The 21,327-nt window shown below is 39.5% G+C and overlaps 1 protein-coding gene across 13 annotated transcripts in view; it reads left to right on the plus strand.

Moving 5' to 3' along the window:
* The window catches only part of LOC101746770 (peripheral-type benzodiazepine receptor-associated protein 1), a 31,911-nt gene extending 11,717 nt beyond the window's left edge, over positions 1 to 20,194 (plus strand). Inside the window, exons 2-21 of one of the 13 annotated variants that reach the window (XM_038016438.2) lie at positions 1,097 to 1,312; positions 2,931 to 3,132; positions 3,455 to 4,357; positions 4,919 to 5,033; positions 5,380 to 5,557; positions 5,633 to 5,765; positions 6,298 to 6,509; positions 6,901 to 7,104; positions 7,182 to 7,379; positions 7,947 to 8,141; positions 8,302 to 8,556; positions 9,382 to 9,441; positions 10,439 to 10,528; positions 11,302 to 11,517; positions 12,045 to 12,272; positions 12,865 to 13,095; positions 13,506 to 13,668; positions 15,249 to 15,425; positions 16,358 to 16,431; positions 17,575 to 20,194. In XM_038016438.2, coding sequence (XP_037872366.1) covers positions 1,100 to 1,312; positions 2,931 to 3,132; positions 3,455 to 4,357; positions 4,919 to 5,033; positions 5,380 to 5,557; positions 5,633 to 5,765; positions 6,298 to 6,509; positions 6,901 to 7,104; positions 7,182 to 7,379; positions 7,947 to 8,141; positions 8,302 to 8,556; positions 9,382 to 9,441; positions 10,439 to 10,528; positions 11,302 to 11,517; positions 12,045 to 12,272; positions 12,865 to 13,095; positions 13,506 to 13,668; positions 15,249 to 15,425; positions 16,358 to 16,431; positions 17,575 to 17,955 — 4,428 coding nt within the window. In that variant the 5' untranslated portion in view covers positions 1,097 to 1,099 and the 3' untranslated portion in view covers positions 17,956 to 20,194. The remainder of the gene's footprint in view (positions 1 to 1,096; positions 1,313 to 2,930; positions 3,133 to 3,454; positions 4,358 to 4,918; positions 5,034 to 5,379; positions 5,558 to 5,632; positions 5,766 to 6,297; positions 6,510 to 6,900; positions 7,105 to 7,181; positions 7,380 to 7,946; positions 8,142 to 8,301; positions 8,557 to 9,381; positions 9,442 to 10,438; positions 10,529 to 11,301; positions 11,518 to 12,044; positions 12,273 to 12,864; positions 13,096 to 13,505; positions 13,669 to 15,248; positions 15,426 to 16,357; positions 16,432 to 17,574) is intronic. The other 12 variants (XM_021349811.3, XM_038016442.2, XM_038016439.2 and 9 more) reach the window with 12 other exon arrangements.
* Positions 20,195 to 21,327: the final 1,133 nt, after the last annotated feature.

Here is a 21,327-nt window from a genome sequence, read left to right on the forward strand (position 1 = left end):
TGAAGATCTCAATGAATTTTAGAACCACATTAAGAACGCTAAGGGTCATAATGTACCATAACTTAACACAGATCTAACAATTTTACTCATGGAATTTCGATTATAGTTTTCTATCAGTATTTGTGGTCGAGCGATTAGTTATCGACCTGTTTGTTATTATGAGGGGGCGACCTGTATACAATATTAGATCAGATACATCAACGCTTTTCGACTAGTCATAGATAAAAATGTTGATTAGTGTTCATTGTGGTTCGTACATATACGTGAGATCGATATTAATGAACACGAATTTGGGATCTAAACCTTAAAAATCTAGCCTATAAATCGATTTAGCTAAGTAGATTTTATAATTGAAGACATGAGTTGATGAAGGGGATATGATACAATTTGTTAATTTAGAGAAAACGGGCAACAAACTTTGGTTACTTGTACTTTTTCTTCGTACATAACTCCTTCATCACATGTAGTTTCTAAAAATAGCCTTTAAACCCGGAGCTTAAAGGTCTAATATGATTTATAGGCACATAACACTTTCATTCAATGTAAAAAAACTCAAAAATCTTAAAAATGGTACTTAACCCTTTCATCTACTAATGCCTTCAATTCATTTGAGAGATTATATAAGGACTTTTTGGCGGGAACGCGAGGAGTGAAGTTGTGTGATTTGTTTTATTTTGTTTATTTAGTGTTTCTTCAGGTTTAAATGTGTAATAACGGTGGTTTATTAACTGTTTAATATCTGTGAAAGTGCGCAAATGTGGGAAAACGAAACAAAGTCGCTGGACGTGACTTCTCGGGATCCTCCAAAAAGTCCACTGAAAAAATCTCAGTAAATGACCACCATTTTACTAAGATTATATTTCATCTCATATCATCTCATCCCATTTCATTTAATTTCATCTCAGTTGATTAAGGTCTTAAATTAATCATCTGCATTTCATTTCATTTCATTCCATATTATAATTTTTCATAAAAATAGGATTCATACAAATAAAAATAAGACATGACTTAAAGGTCTTAGTTACCGGGTCATAAAATCTCTTAAAAAAAAAGAAGAGATTATTTAAAAATAAATATTATGTATGTTGTCCATCAGGAAATGAGCGGTTATGGAGCAGGCGCCATGGCCACGACCGGAGGCACCGACACAGACTCACTGTCGAGACGCTTGCGTCAAGCCGAGCGTGCCAGGGCCGACGCGGAGAGAGCACATGCCGACGCACTTGCCCAGCTACGTTCGGCGCAAACTTTGCCCTTAGACGCCCATAATATCGAACAACTACAATCCAGAGCTAGGGAGCTCGAGAAAAAAGTGAGTGACGTGTAAATTTAATAATTAAACTTCATTTCAACTGATGGTGAGTGGTTACCATCGCCCATGGACTTCAGCAATGCCAGGGGCAGAGCCAAGCCGCCGCCTACCGCTATAACTGTATAACTTGCTACTTATTTTGTATTTACTTGCACAGTTTTAGCATTTATTTGTATTTAACCGTATGTAAGTCTATCCTATATTGTATTTATTTTTCACATGTGTATATAAGTATATACCTATATTTTATGTAAGTTTATTATGATATAGCACCGTCCATGCTAGTTTGCTTATTCCTCTCCCTGCAAGGTTGCCTGGAAGAGATCGCTTGCAGCGATGAGGCCGCCAATTTATGTCACCGTCTATTATTTGTGTTATATGCTTACTCTGTACATGTGGTGTCAAATAAAGAGTTATATTAATATTATTATTATTAAATAAGGTCGATTTGTGAACCGCTTATTTTTAACTTTTTTTCGTGAATCGCGATATAATTATGTGTTTCGATTTGAATAGCTCGAATAGCTATTGTTGCAATATAGTTGAACTTTCAATCTCGGGTTCCAAGGCGTTTCTCATTCACTGTTAAAGGGCTTAGGTCAGCAGGAATTCAATAATGCGTCACTTTACACAAACAGCTTGTATTTATTTCCACTTTGCACTTACAGAGTAATTTACAGTGATCGTGCTTACACTTTCAACTCTCTGTCGAGAATGAATGCTACCTCGGTGTGCTTGAATATATATTGTCTGATCGCCCCACCACAACGGAATGGTGGTGCGATCGACGTCACTAGACGAGTGAAGTCAACCGAGTCAATTGAACAATTATTTAAAATTATTATTAAGTTAAAATAAATTCAGTTAATTATATCTGAGATACTATTATCTATTTCCAGAAGTAATTAGATTAGTTTTAAACATCTTTATCGAGATTTAATAGAATACGATCAACATCATCGGATATGCGTAGCAACTAAGCCTACACGACAGCAGACTTTATTATAATTTATGTGGAACTTGTATTATGTACTTATAAATACCTAACACTGTGGTGGTTGTGGTTTGCGGTAGCGCCAGAAGATTGAAGACGACCTATGTCCTCGTGCTGGTGTGACTATGTCCTCAAATCGTGTAGGCAGGTACAATTTTTTTTTAAAGAAGCAATGAGATCATGATCCGTAATGCCGTCATCCAGCTTCCTTGAGACATGAGTCCAGAGTATCAGCTATATACCGGTATAAGCTCGCACAATTTTTTTTTAATTTTTATTGCTCAGATGGATGGACGACCTCACAGCCCACTTGATGTTAAGTGGTTACTGGATCCCATAGACATCCACAACGTAAATGCGCCACCAACCTCGAGATATAAGTTCTAAGGTCTCAGTATAGTTACAACGGCTACCCCACCCTTCGAACCGAAACGCATTACTGCTTCACGGCGGAAACAGGCGGGGTAGTGGTACCTACCCGTGCGGACTCCCAAGAGGTCCTGCCACCAGTTGAGGAATACCAATCTAGGAATATAATCTAGAACGACCGATTCTACGCTGCCCTAGTGATGTGTGCCAATGAAAATTATAAAAAATCTAATTTATACGTTTCATATGCTACAGGCAGCTTTGGAGACAGTGCGCTGTGAGGAACTTCAACTGGAACTGTCGACAGCGCTGCGAGCCCGCGGCACTACGACATCGGCGACTTGGACTCAATGTACACAGCCTGGATATGAAATAGAACGAATTATGGCGAAAATTGAACAGGATAATCGTATTCTAGCTGAATTAGAACAGCCAAGATCTACTACTACTACACATGGTATTATTTATTGCTTAGATGGGTGGACGAGCTCACAGGCCGGTGTTAAGTGGTTACTGGAGCCCATAGACATCTACAACGTAAATGCGCCACCCACCTTGATATATAAGTTCGAAGGTCTCAAGTATAGTAACAACGGCTGCCTCACCCTTCAAACCGAAACGCATTACTGTTTTACGGCAGAAACAGGCGGGGTGGTGGTACCTACCCGCGCGGAGTCATAAGTGGTCCTACCATCAATGGCATAAGGCATTTAATGTTCTGGTTTATAAGGGGTGTACTTAATTGAAACATTCTACATAATATTTCTGTTCAATTTTAGCGATACAACCAAGTGGATCGACCCAGGCACTTGGAGAGTTCCATTCGCCGACACCGTCGCCTCTGCCTCATATTTATGGAAATACAGCTGGTCATGTAGCCATTTCTCAAAGCAACACCATGCCGACGCTGTCCGCATTCCATGGAGCAAACCAATTTAGCGCCCCTAGTTCGAATTCCGTTGGCTACTCGATGAGCGCTCACAACCCTACGTATGCCAATCAAGCCTCAACATATTCCGCTAACACATACGGATTGACAAACACTCATCAAGTCACATTTACTAATCCAGTGACAGCGCCCCTAGTAAATAGCATCGGTCAAATAACCAGCACTCTGGCTGGCTTACAGAGCAACCTTCAGAATATAACTGGGAATGTGTCAAGCCTGAATTTAGGCGGAACGCTTACCGGACCAGGTATGACGGGTACAATAGCGGGCACAGGATTAACAAATTTGAACAGCGCACAGACAAATTTGCCGGGACTGACGAACACGTTAAGCGGGATACAATCAACACTTACTGGAACCTTGGGAAATACTTTGAACAGTTTGACTGGTGGACCTCAGCTCGGAGCGTTGAATACTAGTTTGACAGGAACGAATGCGTACGGAACTGGGATCTATACAAATCCACTTCTATCGGCTTTGACATCACATCCTTTGTGTATAAAATTAAAACCTTTAGATGACATAGATTTGAGTTTAGGTAGATACGGAACGAGTAGTAGTAGTGGAGCCGGCAGAGCAGCGACTCCGGTTACGCCCCATCAGCCCTCATGGAACCTAGGTTTAGATAGCCAATTCGGAACTGATAGGTTAGGGGCCTTAGAAACAGCGTTTAGTCATGACCGAAATCGAGCTTTATCGAGGATTCTTCCTAATTCAGCATTAGATATGGATGGTGGGTATCATTTGGTTATTTTATTATTAGTATCAATTAGGCCGTCAGCGCAAAAGTGGCTTAACCTACAATTTTTCATAATCATGCTTATAATTATGTATACCACAGTTAATATAATAAATTTTGATGCAAAACCGGCCTATCCATAGTTTCACCCATAACAGATAACTTTGTAAATATTATTTATGCGCGTATTGTTTTTTGCCTACCTACTCAAATTCATGAAAATTTAAACCTCATTGCTCCATAATACCACGCTCCATATTGCCACATACCATCCAGCTTTGGAATGAGCTCCCCTCCACGGTGTTTCCCGAGCGCTATGACATGTCCTTCTTCAAACGAGGCTTGTGGAGAGTATTAAGCGGTAGGTAGCGGCTTGGCTCTGCCGCTGGCATTGCTGACATCCATGAGCGACGGTAACTACTTACTATCAGGTGGCCCGTATGATAGTCTGCCTGTTCGGGCAATAAAAAGAATTACTATGGTAAGCTTAGGCCACTTTTGCGCTGAAAGCCCCAATTTTCAAAACTTTTCATATATGTATTATTATAATTTCAGTTCGAAATTCACTTTACATGAACGGGGCATCCGCTGAAACGGTGGACATGTTGGATATTCCCGGACGAGGCCGTTGTTGCGTTTACATAGCACGTTTCTCCTACGACCCTCCGGAGTAAGTAACGAGAACTATATAAGCACACTGAAGACTCTGTTATGTTACTGGTGGTAGGACCTCTTGTGAGTCCGCACGGGTAGGTACCACCACCCTGCCTATTTCTGCCGTGAAGCAGTAATGCGTTTCGGTTTGAAGGGTAGGGTAGCCGTTGTAACTATACCTGAGAGCTTAGAACTTATAACTCAAGGTGGGTGGCGCATTTACGTTGTAGATGTCTATGGGCTCCAGTTACCACTTAACACCAGGTGGGCTGTGAGCTCGTCCACCCACCTAAGCAATGAAAAAATAAAAGTAAATAAATAATTGTTTATAATAAATAATAGTTTTTTTTTATCAATTTCAGAATCGAAAGCGCAGAGGGCGAATTATCGATTTCGGCGGGTGATTATTTATTAGTATGGGGCGCGCCGGATCCAAATGTAACAATGTTGGAAGCGGAAATGTTAGACGGGCGTCGCGGTCTTGTGCCAGTTAATTTTGTTCAGAGACTAGTGGGAGAGGATCTTTTAGACTTCCATCAAGTTCGTACATTCACTAATCCAATTCTATGGATCTCAAAGTTCCAAGCGTTCTTCATTTGTGACGTGAACTTACAGGCTGTGGTGACGTCGATGCGAGATGTTGATGAGTCTGCGACGACTGCGGTCAGTGAATTGTCTCTTAGTAGGGACGTCGCTCGACTTAGTGAAACGGCGGACATTAATGAGGGTCCTGAAGATGACGACAATGGTATGTGTTAGATAATTTAAAAATCACGATTACTATATTTGAAATTAGCTTCTCTTTAAGATAAGCGGTCGATTGAAATAAATAATTCGAGAACTTACCTAGTCTATGTAATTAAATTAATTTATAACTTACCACATTCGTAGATATGTTCTGAGCTTCAACATTTAATTTAAAAACACAATTATTCAGGTTTTTGAGATTCGAATGAAGGAATTTCGCATGCATTGTCCCAGTACATAGCAAAGTAAAGAGGTCATTATTTTATCAATCATGGTACAAAGCTTGGTAAACCATTTCATGAGAGGGAGCACCATACACGACACCTCACAATTTACCCATGAATTTAATGATCAATTATAATGCAACAAACAAAGACCCAATACGGTTCTAGCCGTTGCGAAAATGACTTAGATATCTATAGTGAAGCGTCCTTTCCTCCTCCCGATCCTTCGGACTCGGCCGCACGCTTCTCCGCATAACTCGCACATCGCTGGCTGCATTACCACGATCAACCATCGGACCTGAACGGCAGAGCTGTTTTTCTCGTCGCTAGTGCCCGCGCCGCGGCAGCTCAACCTCGAGAGGCAATTGAATAAGTCCGTGCTGATCAGCTGGATCGCGCCGGACGGAGTTCAACAGGCGAACATCGAGAGCTATCACGTGTATGTCGATGGAGTCCTCAAAACTACTGTGAAAGCTACAGAACGCACGAGGGCCCTTGTCGAAGGAGTCGATGCTGGTCGCGTAAGTTGCTCTTGAGGTATTATGATCTAAAGCAGCCTTTCCCAAAGTGGGCGATAACGCCCCCTTGAAGGCGCTGCAGGCCTAAAGGGGGGCGGTAAGAGACCCAGAAAAAAAGGGGGCGTTGTGTAGAGGCTTGGGAGGGCATTTGTAATTTCATCTAGGAGGACTCTTTAATACCGACTTAGCTCTCGAAGTGGGCAATGGACAAAATAAGTTTGGGAACCCCTGATCTAAAGTATCCACTGTAATTGTATACAGAATATTTAATTGTCATTAATTTGAAATGAATTTGAGATTGGATTGTTTTAAGATACCTTACTTACTAATTAGTGAAAGTTGACTTTTCAATGAGCAAATGAACAAATCCAGTATATTGATTTTAAATTTTTAGCCTCATAGAATAAGCGTGCGTTCCGTAACTGCTTCACGGAGGACATCACGTGATGCTGCTTGCACGATGGTCATAGGAAAGGAGACTGTTAACATGGGCCCAACTTGTGTCAGGGCTAGTGGAGTGACTTGTTCTCAAGCCGTCATTTCCTGGTTGCCTGCCAATTCTAATCAGCAGCACATAGTTTGCGTTAACAATGTTGAGGTACTGATGAGATTGTATAAGCTCATTTCATAAAAGACCTTCTTATGTCGCAGTTTACTTTAACTTTTGGTTTTTAGGTGCGGCTAGTGAAAGCAGGTGTCTATCGGCATACCATTACGGGACTTTCACCCAGTACTCAGTACAGAGTAACAGTACGGGCCAAAAATGGGAAGACTCTCCAGCCTTCGGGAATACCCGCAGAAGAAGCTCCAGGCGCTTACACGGACTTTAGGACTCTACCCAAAGGCTTACCGGATCCGCCCAATGAAATAATGGTATGTGCTTCTCTTAGCTGTGAATAGCATGAGATGGAACGCGCATGCTTCTGAAATAAGACGTCGACAATGTAGGTTCTCCCAGGCTCCGTCACTGATTATATTTATCAGCAATCTGTTAATACGAATACGCAGTTAATACTCATCATAGAGAGGAATTTAGGCTACAAGGAGCTTTAAAGCCGAAAAGCACTTGCACTTGGTGATAGCTTTCATATACCTACTATAAAATTTGTGAAATTATATCTAGTCACTTGGATTGATACACCCCCCTCCCGTTCCCCTGCGAATAAATTCACAATCTCAGAGCGCACAGCACGCCCGACGTATTCGAGGAAGTCGCGTCAATCGCAACCATAAATCCAGCTCCATGAAAATATAATTAAAATTACCGAACCTTTCGTCCGAATTTTTCATGATACAGCGCTCCATACTTGCGTTCTTTCCTTTCCTAATTCGACTTGATCATCCTCGATGGCGGTCTCCGAATTGAAAACAGAGTTCGACCCGATTGGCTAGACGATAAGTTCAGCTGGATTGTTGGTGGTGATTGGTGCGGTGTCGCAGGTGGAGGCCGGCCCGCAAGACGGCACTCTGCTGGTGACGTGGCAGCCGGTACAGCGTCCGCCCGCCTCTGGACCTGTAACCGGATACGCTGTATACGCTGACGGAAAAAAGGTCACGGACGTAGACTCGCCGACCGGTGACCACGCTCTCATCGATATCGGCAAACTGATCGGCCTCAATCCCAAATGTGTTACCGTGAGTATTTCGGTGTTGTGCTTCATTTTGCTAGGGTACTTGCTACATACAAGTCGTGGTCTGAAAATTCTCAAAACAAGCTATGTTGTGAATAGTTGCGATATAGCTAAAATTATATCCACAACTTCTTGGTACGTTTGAAATTTCGTTTGTTTTTCAGGTTCGTACAAAATCGCGCGACAGCCAATCCAGTGATAGTGTACCGACGCCTATTCCGCCTGCGGTATTACGGGGCGTCGTATCGAGAATGCCTCGTGGTGCAGTCGCGCCGGTCTCGATTCAGCCGGGCACGTACAGGGGCCCTCAGCGACCGCAGCCCTATCAGCAACAGCAACAAGTCATTGAGCATGACGAAAATTTATCAGATAAGGAAATATTCCCAAACAATAACCGCCACGATCAGCAGCCAGCCCAGGTGATCAATGATTTATTATCTGATCAGTGTTATTAATCTTTGAGTGGAAGGTTATCTAGTTTCCACTGATCTTCATTCAATTTATGATAACCATTCAGAAATTAATGAACCTATCACAGAATTAACATCAATATACCATTTATATACTGAATTTTACAGCCATCTAATTTTGTTACCACATTATGTTGCGTATCGATGTTGTTGTGTATTTTGTGTGTAATTTATAACTTAACTACGCAGTGTATCGTATAATGTTGATTAATATGTGCTTCGTTTTGTTCTTATTGACTTATAATTATTGTTGTACTTCTTTTATGTCTTCTTCGCTATCATTGTTAAGATTAAACTCATTCGCTCTCTTCTTGCGTAGCGACTTGTCTGTCGATAGCCGGTGGTGTGACCACAATAACAAACGTTTCAGTGAGCGCAGACAGATCGTCACGCATCATCGGTGTTGCAAATTGCACTCTTTATTCTATATCCTGTGATTCTGTCGCTGGCATCCTCCAAATGTCCAGAACGTAGTTCAATGCCGTACGGTATCACGGCAACACCACGCGCGCTATCGAATATAGCTATGCACTCGGCTCGAACGTTCAAAATTAAATGCATACTGCTTGCGGCTAGATCCGTAGAATATAGTGCTCTATTGGCCGATACCCGAAACAACGCACAACACCTTACAGATAATACCTACTTAGTTGAACAGATAAAGAGCTTGTACTTTGTGACACAGACATACCCGTTTTGTGACTTCACGAGTTGCGATCATGCCACTTAGACTAACCTAACTTCCTCACATAACTGTTATACACCTTTCCGTAGCCTACGAGTGGATTCGGCACTGGCCTCCTAAAGAGTATATTCGACAAAATAACCCCTTCGGTAAGGAATTTTAACACGCCTTTTCAAGTAAACTCTTTTATTTCTCAGACGTTTGTCTTTGATGATTTATTTTTGATTAGATTTATTTTTGAGAGTTATTTTAGTACTAACAAATTAGTTTTGGTTTTGATTTTTGGTTTGTTTTTAATTTGAAATTATATACTAATCACGCAGTGTGTTCTTAGCCAAATAGTTTATTAACATAACAAAATAAACTTGTAGTCATACTAAGGCATTATGACAATGAATATATTATATTTGAGTATGCTTTTATATTTATCTGAAAGTAGAGCAAATACAAGTAGAAGGAAGTACATTCTGTTAGCTCAATGTTTAAAAATTATTTACTAAAGCAAATAAATTCAAAATTATTTCAAGCACAGTGTTTATGTTTAAAATTTTTGATATTATATGTGTCTCTGATTAAAATAAGTAACGCAAAAGTGACACTGTTAGTATGCTATGTTTTAAAATAGACATTCGTACTGAAATACGAATCGTTAGTTTTTTTGGGCTATAATTTTATTAGAACGAAAAAAAATATATATATTTACTCATTCACACGCAAATCAAACATCCACCATACTCATACAAAACATCAAAATTTTATTAGACGTGAATAATTTAAAGTCGCAACAGTAGGTAAACGATGACGGTCGATCATAAATCGAAAGCCGAATGCTTATTCAAAGTCAAATCGAAGTACCTTCCCGTTTCCATCTTGGCTTGTCTGTATCATGTGGCTTTTCTTGCTGAACGTGTATCTTCTACGTCTTTCAACATTATACTAGACTATGTCACGTGAGTCAAAGCTTATAATGAAATGCTTTATTTCCACAGTAAGTAAACAAAAAAAGTAAGGGCCGTTTGGCAATATTACAAATAGATTCAGTCACGTCACGCACCATAACTATGCGATCTCCATTCCGTCAGCATATCAGTGTAACAATAAATCCTTGGTGTAAGTGTGAAATATTAAATAACCATGTGGTATCAGCAATCGGGAATACCGGCCATCGAAATCACTAAAGAAGGCGCGACGGAGCTGGGTAGCGAGGATGGGGAGGCGACGCGCCACCGGCCGCAGGTCTGCGATAACTCTGTCATCGATGTGCTCTTCATGTGCTAGCACTCACTGTACTGTCTCTTTCGCAACTCTGTACGGTCCCTGAAGTCGAGTTTCCGTTTCTCGATGTGGCTATGTTGTTATATTCACTTGTAACGTCTACGTTGTAAGTTTCTACACACACGCGACACTCGGCGTCCCTGTCACATTCAGGTCTCGACACTCTTGGAGCACTGCGTTAAGAAAACGAATTCCTTCGAGACTGGTTGAGTTCTTTAGGAGCTAGGCCTAACACAGAGCAGACCAGATCACCCATGTACACAGAGCATGTTATACATTTGAAGGCTCCTGCATGCTGTCTTGGCTTTCTGTACACAGTGAATACAAATCCTAATGACACACGTGAACAATTTCGTTAAGGTGCAACCATTAATTTGAGGGATTTAATAGGGAATCTGTCAAAACACATTTTGAATCGTATTATGGGGACAGGACCTCTGAATCTTAACACCGAAAAGCATTGTGGGAGTCATTGTCTGCGTTGAAAATACAGATTCAAGTGTATTTCGCTGCACGCTCGCTTTCGTTGTGCATGGGGATTGAATTGCGCTGCAACGGAATGTCTCGTTTACTATTTAAAAAAAAAAAACGTGCGCGGCGAAGGTAATATTGTTTTATACCGCTTTGAAACGCAATGCCAGAATGAAAACCGTGGCTATGAGCTTAAAACATTGCTGTTACTTTGATTTCGGAAAATCTAACCTTATTAATGTGTTGGTACGTACGGACGTCAGCAGCAACCGTCCCAACCGGCGCAGGCGTCGCAACCGCCTTCGGGTCAGCAGTACCCGAATACACCAGCGTACCATGGCACGCAGCAACCGCCGTATCCTCAAGTCGCCCAGCTCCCAAGTAACCAGCAGGGTCAGTACCCTAACCAGCCGCAGCAGTACCAGAATCCACCACCAAGGACACACCACGAAAGAGGACGACCACCGAATCCTCAGCAGGTGAATTATATTTTTGACATTTATAAGCGTATGTGTTGATTCAGTTTAGTTCATTGTACGTGACTACTCATCTCTCACGTTATGCAGTTTCAAAACTCATTGACACCACAATGACAGGTCTTACACAGAACGTCGAAATATGAAATTATATTGGAATAGTTACTAACTTGGTCATTAAACTGAAACGTATGATCTCAAATCAGAATCAGGGAAGGTGGTAGCACCACGTGTTGTTTTTATCATAGTGTACTTTACCATTAATGATCAGGTTCTCGAAGAGGTCTTATTATCATGTACACGTACTCTTTAATCAATAGCCACACATACTACAATATTATCAAAAGACTAGTTTTTCAATGTTTCTCTTAACGTTAGGTATTCGAAATATATGGAAATTTAAAAAAATCAATGAATTTATTCTAGCTATTTTGCAAATTTCAGCGTTATTTCTCTTTATATAAATTAGAAGACACATAAAGGGATTTTTTTTGGATACTTAGATCTGAGTATTTACGCTTTTTGGACAGCACGGGCAGCCAAGCGGGATGCAATTGCAAGGACGAGGGGCAGCGGCTGCGGGTGGCGCGGTACCTCGTGGCCCGCAACCGGGTCAACGTCATGGACCCCAGAGCCACGCTCAATCCAAACGCAGCCGCTTCTTCATCGCGCTCTTTGATTACGATCCAGTTACAATGAGTCCGAATCCAGAGAGTTGTGACGAAGAATTGCCCTTCAGCGAGGGTGACACAATAAAGGTATAAGATCCTGAAATGGTTTTTAACGAGTAAATTAAATGTGAATTAGGGATGGGAGTCGCAAAGATAGATAAATGTTTAGAGTCATTGAATTTCGTGACTTGGTACATATAATATATAAATCACCAGAATTTATCAATTTTTCAAATCCTTGTATGTTGAGTATGGTGTGTTAGCATAAAAGTACTATTCTGCCTCTCATTGTTGTGTGGCAGCCCTGCGTTACTACGTCACATGAGACGGTATACCCAACTAGCGCAGAAAAACTATAGTTTTTCTTTAGCAAAGAACGTTTACATTTCGCGGGATCGTTCTCAGATAATCCGTCTACAATCCATTATTATTACGCATCTGATGAAAAGATTGTTCATCGCATTGATATTTAGCTTATGCTAATGTTTAAACTATGATAATGTGAGGAGGGGGTGTTCCAAAAAATAATAATTGGATAGACTGTGTGAAAGAGGAAATACGATAGAAGGATGGAAGTCCATGATAAGCCTGAATGAAAAAAGGTATGCTCCGCCGACCCCGCATAGTGGGATAAGGACAAGGTGAAGTTACCCATTGAACTTCTTTAACTCAAAAACAGGTATGGGGGGACAAAGACGCTGACGGTTTCTACTGGGGCGAGTGCCGAGGCCGACGCGGATATGTGCCGCACAACATGGTTATGGAAGTTTCCGAACAAGAGGCCACGGGGCAACCTGCCGCCAAGCCAAGAGACCGATGGACCGACGCCTATGCTAATCAACCCGTTCGAAGAATGGTCGCTCTCTATGACTATGATCCGCAAGAGCTGAGCCCCAATGTAGATGCCGATGTGAGCATATTATCAAACTTAATACGAATTTAATAACTTTAATAATAATATCTATTATCATTTCTATTATGTTCTTCTTAGTTTCTATTGTCATTGCATTAGTTTTTCGAGATTTAAGTTTAATTTTTGAGAATGAATCCGTCACGTCCCTTTTATGTCAATGGAGTTTATTATGATCATATTATTATTATTGTTACTGGAAACTAATGTGTGGTACACATGTTAGTTTCTGAAGCGGAATCTTCACAGATTTTAATTAGATCCACAAAATCTCGTGTTTCAAGGTGGTTATGGCGTCCATGGACTCCATTTTAACACTGACAGACCGTGACTTTGCCTCTTTATCTACATCAGTAAAACTGCGATATAAGTCGTATTACAATTAACATTGTTCAAATATTTTATTACAGGCGGAATTAAGTTTCCAGACTGGTCAAATTATCCACGTTTACGGTGATATGGATGATGACGGTTTCTACATGGCTGAAATCGACGGAGTCCGAGGACTGGTCCCCAGCAATTTCCTCACTGACGCCAACGAACAGTATACCAATGCCGGACAGAGTAGTCAAGGTGAGGAAAAAACTAACCGTAATCTATACACATAAATAAAATTGGAGTGACTATTTGTAATATTGAAAAAACCGCTTTTTACTACATGCATATGAATATAGGTATATATACGGTACATACACCAAAATAAATTTTTTTACAATTTTTGTCTGTCTGTTTGTTCCGGCTAATCTCTGGAACGGCTGGACCGATTTCGACGAAACTTTCACTAATAAGTAGCTGGTGATATAAGGAGTAACCTAGGCTTTTTTAGGCTAGCTTCGCCTCGCGACATCACCCGCGGTACGAAAATAACCGCAGGATTCAGCTAGTTTATTATAAATACAGTGCAACCTCGATGTAACAAATCGGAAGGGGATCAGTAAATATTCGTTATATCAAGTAATTCGGTAAACTGAGGTTTGTTATATTAAGGTTAGGTTGCTCTATCATTTGTTATAACGAGGTAAAAAAAATTTATTCACCTCAACATTACGTACTCATCTTGTTATAGCGAACAACTTCTATTAATACATGATAACACATTTTCATCAAATGACTGTACGGATTTTCTATTTTAAAACAATTAGGTAGGTAACAATTTTTCTCAAGCCTGTCGAGACTGAATCACATACGGTTTTAGAGTTATATTGGTCGGAACGTTATTTAAGGGTTTTGGGTTGACAAAATTGGTTAGTTCTTCATTTTTTTCGATAGCTGAAAATTCGTTAAAAACGGGTTATTCGCATGAAATCTTCGCAATGTAAAGGTATATTTTACATTGACTCTTATGGACTCTTATAACGAAGAATTTGTTAAATCGAGAACGTCGTTATATTGAGGTTCGTTATATTAAGATTGCTCTGTATTATATATTTTTAAGGCTGGTGTTTTTTACGCAACTATTATATTATATAGGACAGGTTTTTTTTTTTTTTTTTATACAACGTAACTAAATTATAATTAATAGTGGTGACGTTTCTTTTAGTTGTCTACGCATTTCTAATTACGAATACGATAATAGGTATATAAAATTTTCTATGAAGAAAACAGTTCCAGCTTGGCTTAACACACGAGTTTGTTTTCACTTCACTTTGGGCATCTTTATTACTGTTACGCCTTTGAAATCACTTTCGAACCGATTCAAGAACAAAATGGGAATTGAGAATGAATTAATCTAAAATTTCAAATCCAATAATTGGATTGTGGATATGTATCTATTTCAAAACCCGAGTGTATCCATTTAAACACACATAATCAGAGTTTTACGAAAACATTATTGTTGCCAAAAACAAATTTTAAAGTAATATGTCAGTAATTTTTGTACGAGTACCTACTCAGTGTGCTTAGTGCGAGTTTTTGAACGTTCTCGATAGTGTAAAAGTTGCCATATTTGTATGGAACATAGATTATACACTTAATATATTTGAGAGTATTGAATGGGATCGTTTGCCTACGTTTGCCGTTAGGAGCGCTGTTCCAACACTTCCAACTGCATACAAAATTGGGTTAACTCTTACGTTATCGAGAACGTTAAAAAACTCGCACTAAGCACACTGATTAAGTTTCCTCGTATGACGTCGAACGCGGTTTGTGTGCAGTTGGCGGCCCAAATATGCGCGGATCGGGCGGGGTCGCAGGGCGCGGTAGGGGCATGGGCCCGGGGGCGTCCGGGGGGCCAGGGGGCTCTGGGCCGCCGGGACCGGGGGCGCGCGGGCCCCCTCCCCCTCCGAGAGACAATGTTGCCCCCGCGCCCCGCAACCATCACCGTAAGACAGGTGAGTTTACCGTCCCGAACCTCCCTATTCGGTACTCCTGTCCAGACACCCTTTACGTTTATTATTTTTATTGTGTTAGCTGATTAATACGAACTTGAGATGGGACGATCGGTTCGTCGATGCAGGCTCAACGACCTAAGGAATAAAACGTTTCGAAACATTTATTTTGTATTTTAAGCAGCTTCAATAATTATTGTAAAGTTTAAAAAAAGCAAAAGGTTCTCAAAGTTGACGAATCGATCGGCGTCCCCATTGTTTAGGTAAGTGTCGGCGACTGACGAAGCGTGTCCGTCCCGAACATTGAGAGCTTTGAGTGTTTCATGTTTGCACCTTGGACTTGCTATGTGACTATCGAACGACGCTAGCTATTTCGCTCAGATAACCTCTATCATCTTTCTTGTACGATTGCGACGGGACTTGCCGAATTTTGTTAGTTATAATATTTAAATTTACAGCAAAGATTTAATGTTTAAAACAAATGCAAGTCCGGTTGCAATCTACGGAGCACAAAGACTCTTGGTGTATACATTTTGCTAAAACACCATCTTGGATTACACAGTCACATAAATCGTTAAATTTTTTAAAGAAATTATAAAAAAGATGAGGTCACACGATACGCCCCCACATGTATCGAATAGGGAAAATGCGAAATAGTTTTTTTTGTTTTTTGTATTATTATTTTTTGTTTTTTCTTTGTTTTTCGTTTAATCTATCCAATTATCTATCCTATCTTTATTTTTGTTTAACCTAACCCGTGAGGTCTAATCCAGTGAGGCTCCACACGTAATTAGCACACACGAGTGGGTAGGCTGACGTACAAATACACGCAACATAGACTTGCACAGAGCCCGCGGTGTCGGTGAAGTGTGATCCAAGATTCGGGTGGTTGTCTGTGGTCACTATATATGTTGGGTGTATTGTCTGTTTGCTAGATGCCTGCCCTCTTCCCCCTTCTCAATTAGACCACAACACATGCGCCAGTAATCCAGAACAGGCGAATTCTCAGGTAAAAATTTACCGTTTAATAAATCGAACCCACAAAAACTACTACTTCAGATAAACTAAGCAATTATACTAGTCTTATTATGTTCAACTATCACTTTCATATATTTAGATGAATTATTGTTTTCTCACTGTTTCCTTTCTTCATTTTTATTTTAATTTTTTCTCTATAATATTTTATCGTTACGTTTCACGCTGCGCTCAGTGTACAGATGAGGGCGTTTTTAAATGAAACTGATCGCTAGTACTTGGTCCTTTACTATTTACATATTATTATATTTAATAACGAACGGAACCAGAATATAGACACATTAGCTCTCATAACATATGCTGACCAGTTTCTATAAGTACTCAACATTAACACTGTCGCATACTTCACTCACATTGATTTACAATAGCTCAATCACCATCTTTTTAAGTGACTGCATAAGCATTCGAGGCCTGTCAATGTGGTCTACACGATTACAGCGTTTTATTTTAACTTGTCAATGACATGCCTATTTGTGTGTACTTCGGTCCGAAGTACTTGCATTAATCGGGTAGTATATTATAACACGTTCTCACAAATGCTTTCTGTTGTAGTTTATCAAAGCATGAGATGCATGTCTCAATCTCGATCAATAATTAGATCACGACGCGGCGACGCGTTTATAAAAGTAAGAATAATTTTGATTTAGTATCTTTCACTCGCTTGGTGCATGGAAACGGCATGTTCAGTCAAAAGCACGAAATCCAACGCGTTCTTAATGTTGTCTGTACTACAAGTGATATAAATAAATTTAATCTCAAGATAAAACATCAAAATAAACAGTTTGAAAATAAAATTTCAAAAAAAAAAACAGGTACGAATTAATTTATTACCAGAAATTCCATTTTATGCTTCTTTTCCCTGTTGGATTGGAAACGATGTAACCGTACTTATTCTACTCAGTAAATTCTAACGCATCGATATGGCAAGTATCGTGACATATCGTTCTTTCAAAGTAAAATTATCATAGATGTCACATTCTCTATTCAAATTTAACTATTCTGAAGCACATAAATTGCAAAATAAATTTTTTCACAGGCAAAAATTTAATTTTTTCACATTCCTGTTACAAAAATAGGGTTGTGGTTGTACGATGAAATAATAAATAATTGGCAACAGGCGAGGGGGAGAGGCGCGTCGAGCGGACAGCCCCCGAACACGATCGCGCGAACGAGCGCTGGTAATGCGGGCACCCCCACCGTCCAGTCGCCCGGCAACGCACCCCCCAGCGGACCCCCCACCTCCAACAACTCCGCGAGCACTCCGCTTAATGCGACCGGGCCCACTAGCACAACGACGGGGGGTCCTACGGCGCAAACAACTACCAGACGCGGAGGTCCAGCGGTCGTGCCTTCCGCGCAGCCCCTCACGCCGGCGCAGCCCCCCTCATCCCAGCCCAACCTGATGCAGAAGTTCTCCGAAATGACGGCACCCGGTGGCGACATTCTTAGTAAAGGCAAAGAACTGATCTTCATGAAATTCGGTCTCGGTGGTAAATAATGTCGGTCGCAGGGGGTCGCGGCGTGCGACTCCCGCCGCGCTGTCTCGTCCACTCCCCCGGTGCCCTGGTACTGGCTGGTACTCCTGCGGCTAATCCAAACTATCTATCCGGCTCTTCGTGGAGCTTGTATTTAATTTAGGCATGTTGTAAATAGTTATATGCAATACACGCACAGTATAGTGGATATCTGATCGTTAGTGCTATCTCGGTAGATTCATGGATGGAGCTCAGACATCTGGGAATAGTTGTACCTATATCTAAAGCTTCTCTATCTCCGAAGTTTGCTCGTTAACTACTTAGGTTAGAAATAAATATGAATTATATCATTGTTATTGTTTATGCGATAGTAGAGTTTGACTTGTGTTATTTCTTGCGTAGAATAAGAAATTATAATGTTACCGTCTAGTTGTTACTTCATATTCCTTACGGTGTAGTCTTGTTGTAATTTTCTAATTTACGTTTTAAATCTAGCTAGCTGTGTGAATAGCCCTTGAAAATATTATAAAACAGCGGAACAAGAATGTGAACTTCCTCTAAAGTCTGATCTCACGGAAAAATTACGATTAGTTATTGTTGTTTATGATAAATGTTTTGTTAACGCTAATCTTTGTACAATGCTATGGTGCAACCGTCCCTTTTAAATAAACGGAATCGATTTAAAAAAATATCGATTGACTTTTAATCGACGTTCGGCGGTCATGATCGTCAATGAAAAATATTGTATGGAAAGCAGGAACACGTATTTTATTATTTATAGAAATTTGCAAAAGTGAAGTGTTGAAAAGTTTGAAAGCTAATTTTAAAAAAAATGACGTCATAATTTCACTTTCATCTCGATTCCATGCTGTCAGTAAAATTTATATACCTTAAAATCGATTAAGTAATTGAATCCCTTTAAGGTATAATAATTATTCTCGAATAGAAACTAAGATACTGTGATAGTAGACGTGATACCATCTATATTCTAATTGTACTATACATTTACTTCACACAAAACATTCTCGACTGCATTGGACAGGAAATTCGTTCGCATTTTTGCCATTTGAAATTGAACTTTATATTCGAAGAAGATGTACAATAACTTGTCATTTATTGTGGCAATAGATAATCGTGTATCGATAAGAACTATATTACGAAGGAAACTTCATATAATAGTTACTTTTCTTACGTATCCAAAAGCCGTAGACGTAATTAAACACGTCTAACGTTTAATCTGGTATTAGGTTCATAATAAAAAAAAACATTTATGACAAAGGCGAATTAACCCAATGACAAGACTGCTTGCATGGAGAAGATATTTTATATAAGTTATAAATCAATAATGCATCACTGATGTGTTTTGATTTCAAGTTAGAAATTCATTACCAAAATAATATCACGTACACTTAATTATTTTAATAAATGATCACCATAATAAATAATGTTTGACTGCGTAATGAATAATCGTAATCAAACATAATTCAGTAATTTATTCCGAGATAATTATAATATTCAATATGAAATGTTTAAGTAATTCTAAAAATTGTTGTACATATTGATCATCGGGATCGCTTGGGTTCTTAGACTATGTATTTCGAAATTGCTCACTTCGTACAAGAATAATTTTAAGTCCTTTAAATCTCTATAATATATCTACATAACAAATACGTTACGTAAATTATATAACATATATTTATTCCCGTGTTAACGTACAGCTTGCGATTATTGAAATTATAAAAAAAAACTTTAACTTTTCGTTAATGCATAACCCCACTCTTTAGTCCAATATTATTATAAAAAATATACAATAATATATTTAAAAATTGCGTTGACAACGCGTCCGCGTGGGGTGAAATGTTCTTAGCTAAGCACTGCGCGACATATCTACTTTATAAGATACGTATAATATATATATATTTAATCTGTATTCGAATTTCCTATTATCAAACTTATAACAAATAGCACTTATTCTAACACCCTTTGAAGTTGTTCTTCTATTTATACATTGTTATAAAACCGTATCTATTAACACGATATGTGTATGATTGCATACGCGTTATTATATATGAAAAAAATATATATTATGTATATTAATCGTGCGTTTACATATAAATAAACATCATTTAATGTGAAGAGTTGTATATTATATACTTAATTAATTATGACAAAACACTATGATATATGAATCTTGAACAATGTACCAAAAAAATATTAATAATATGCTGAGAAAAAATAAATAATTTGAATGCTGCTTCTTTATTTATTGTGTTTTAATATTATGTATTTCTTTGTGTTTTCCAATAATTCGTTGTAAATAATCGTATAAGATTGTTTTGTTGTCTCCGATGTATTTTGAGATCTAAAAATGGGAAGATTGAATGTTTACTGGTGGCCCGAAGGCCTGTCTATGCGCACAAAAACTACCAAAAAAAAAGAAGGAAATCGGTCAACGAGCACTACTGCAACCGCACCGTCACTTCTCTCGCAGCAACCTTACGCACAACACCTATGTACCTGTTATTTGTCACGGCCGTTATTTCAAATATAATTTGGAAGGAAAAATAAAATATTCATTTCGTCTGTACACCACTGCTTGCCTCCTCTTCCTCGCCAACATTGGTCCATCGAGCCGCATAATTTCATCCACCATACGAAGACGGATCAGCTTCCAACCGCCAGAGAGCAGAGTGATCAGCATCGCAAACGGTGTATTTCGGTAGACGGCCACTAGTTTCCTTCCCATCCTCATTGCCTACCTGTGCTAATAGCGTTCTATCTGCAGATTCCAGTGTTAATTGCGTCTACGGGTCGCCATTTTGTCGTGGCTACCTACCGTGCAGAACTTACTACACGTAGTTTACCTAGAACGAAAACCGTAAGTACTCCGTGTTTTTCTATCACCCACCAAAATGAGCACCGAGAAATTAATGATTCCAGAAAAATCTCCCAAAAGTCCAAATTCGAAAAACAATGACCCTCTATCCATTTTAATTAAAAAAAGAGGTATTATTAGAGGCAGATTAACAGTTTTAACGAAACAAATTACTATCTTGGATCAGAATTCACTAGTTTCATGTACAAGTAAAAAAACAGAATTAGAATTACGGCTTTCGACGGCTTCTAAAATGTTTGATGAGTTCAGTGAAATACAAAGCGAGATTGAACTATCAGTCAACGATCATGACCTTTTCCAACAACTGGAATTACGCGAAGGCTTTGAAAGTGCTTACTACACCATTATTGCTCAAGCTAAAAGCTTACTTTCATCTGGTGAGGTTGCTCAAAGCTCACATCCAGGCTCACACGCTGTAAAACTACCTACCATAGCTATGCCTACCTTTGATGGATCATATGAGCACTGGCTGGAGTACAGGGACACCTTTCTCTCTTTA

This window comes from Bombyx mori, chromosome 16, assembly GCF_030269925.1.
Source record: "Bombyx mori chromosome 16, ASM3026992v2".
In the NCBI taxonomy this organism is placed as follows: domain Eukaryota; kingdom Metazoa; phylum Arthropoda; class Insecta; order Lepidoptera; family Bombycidae; genus Bombyx; species Bombyx mori.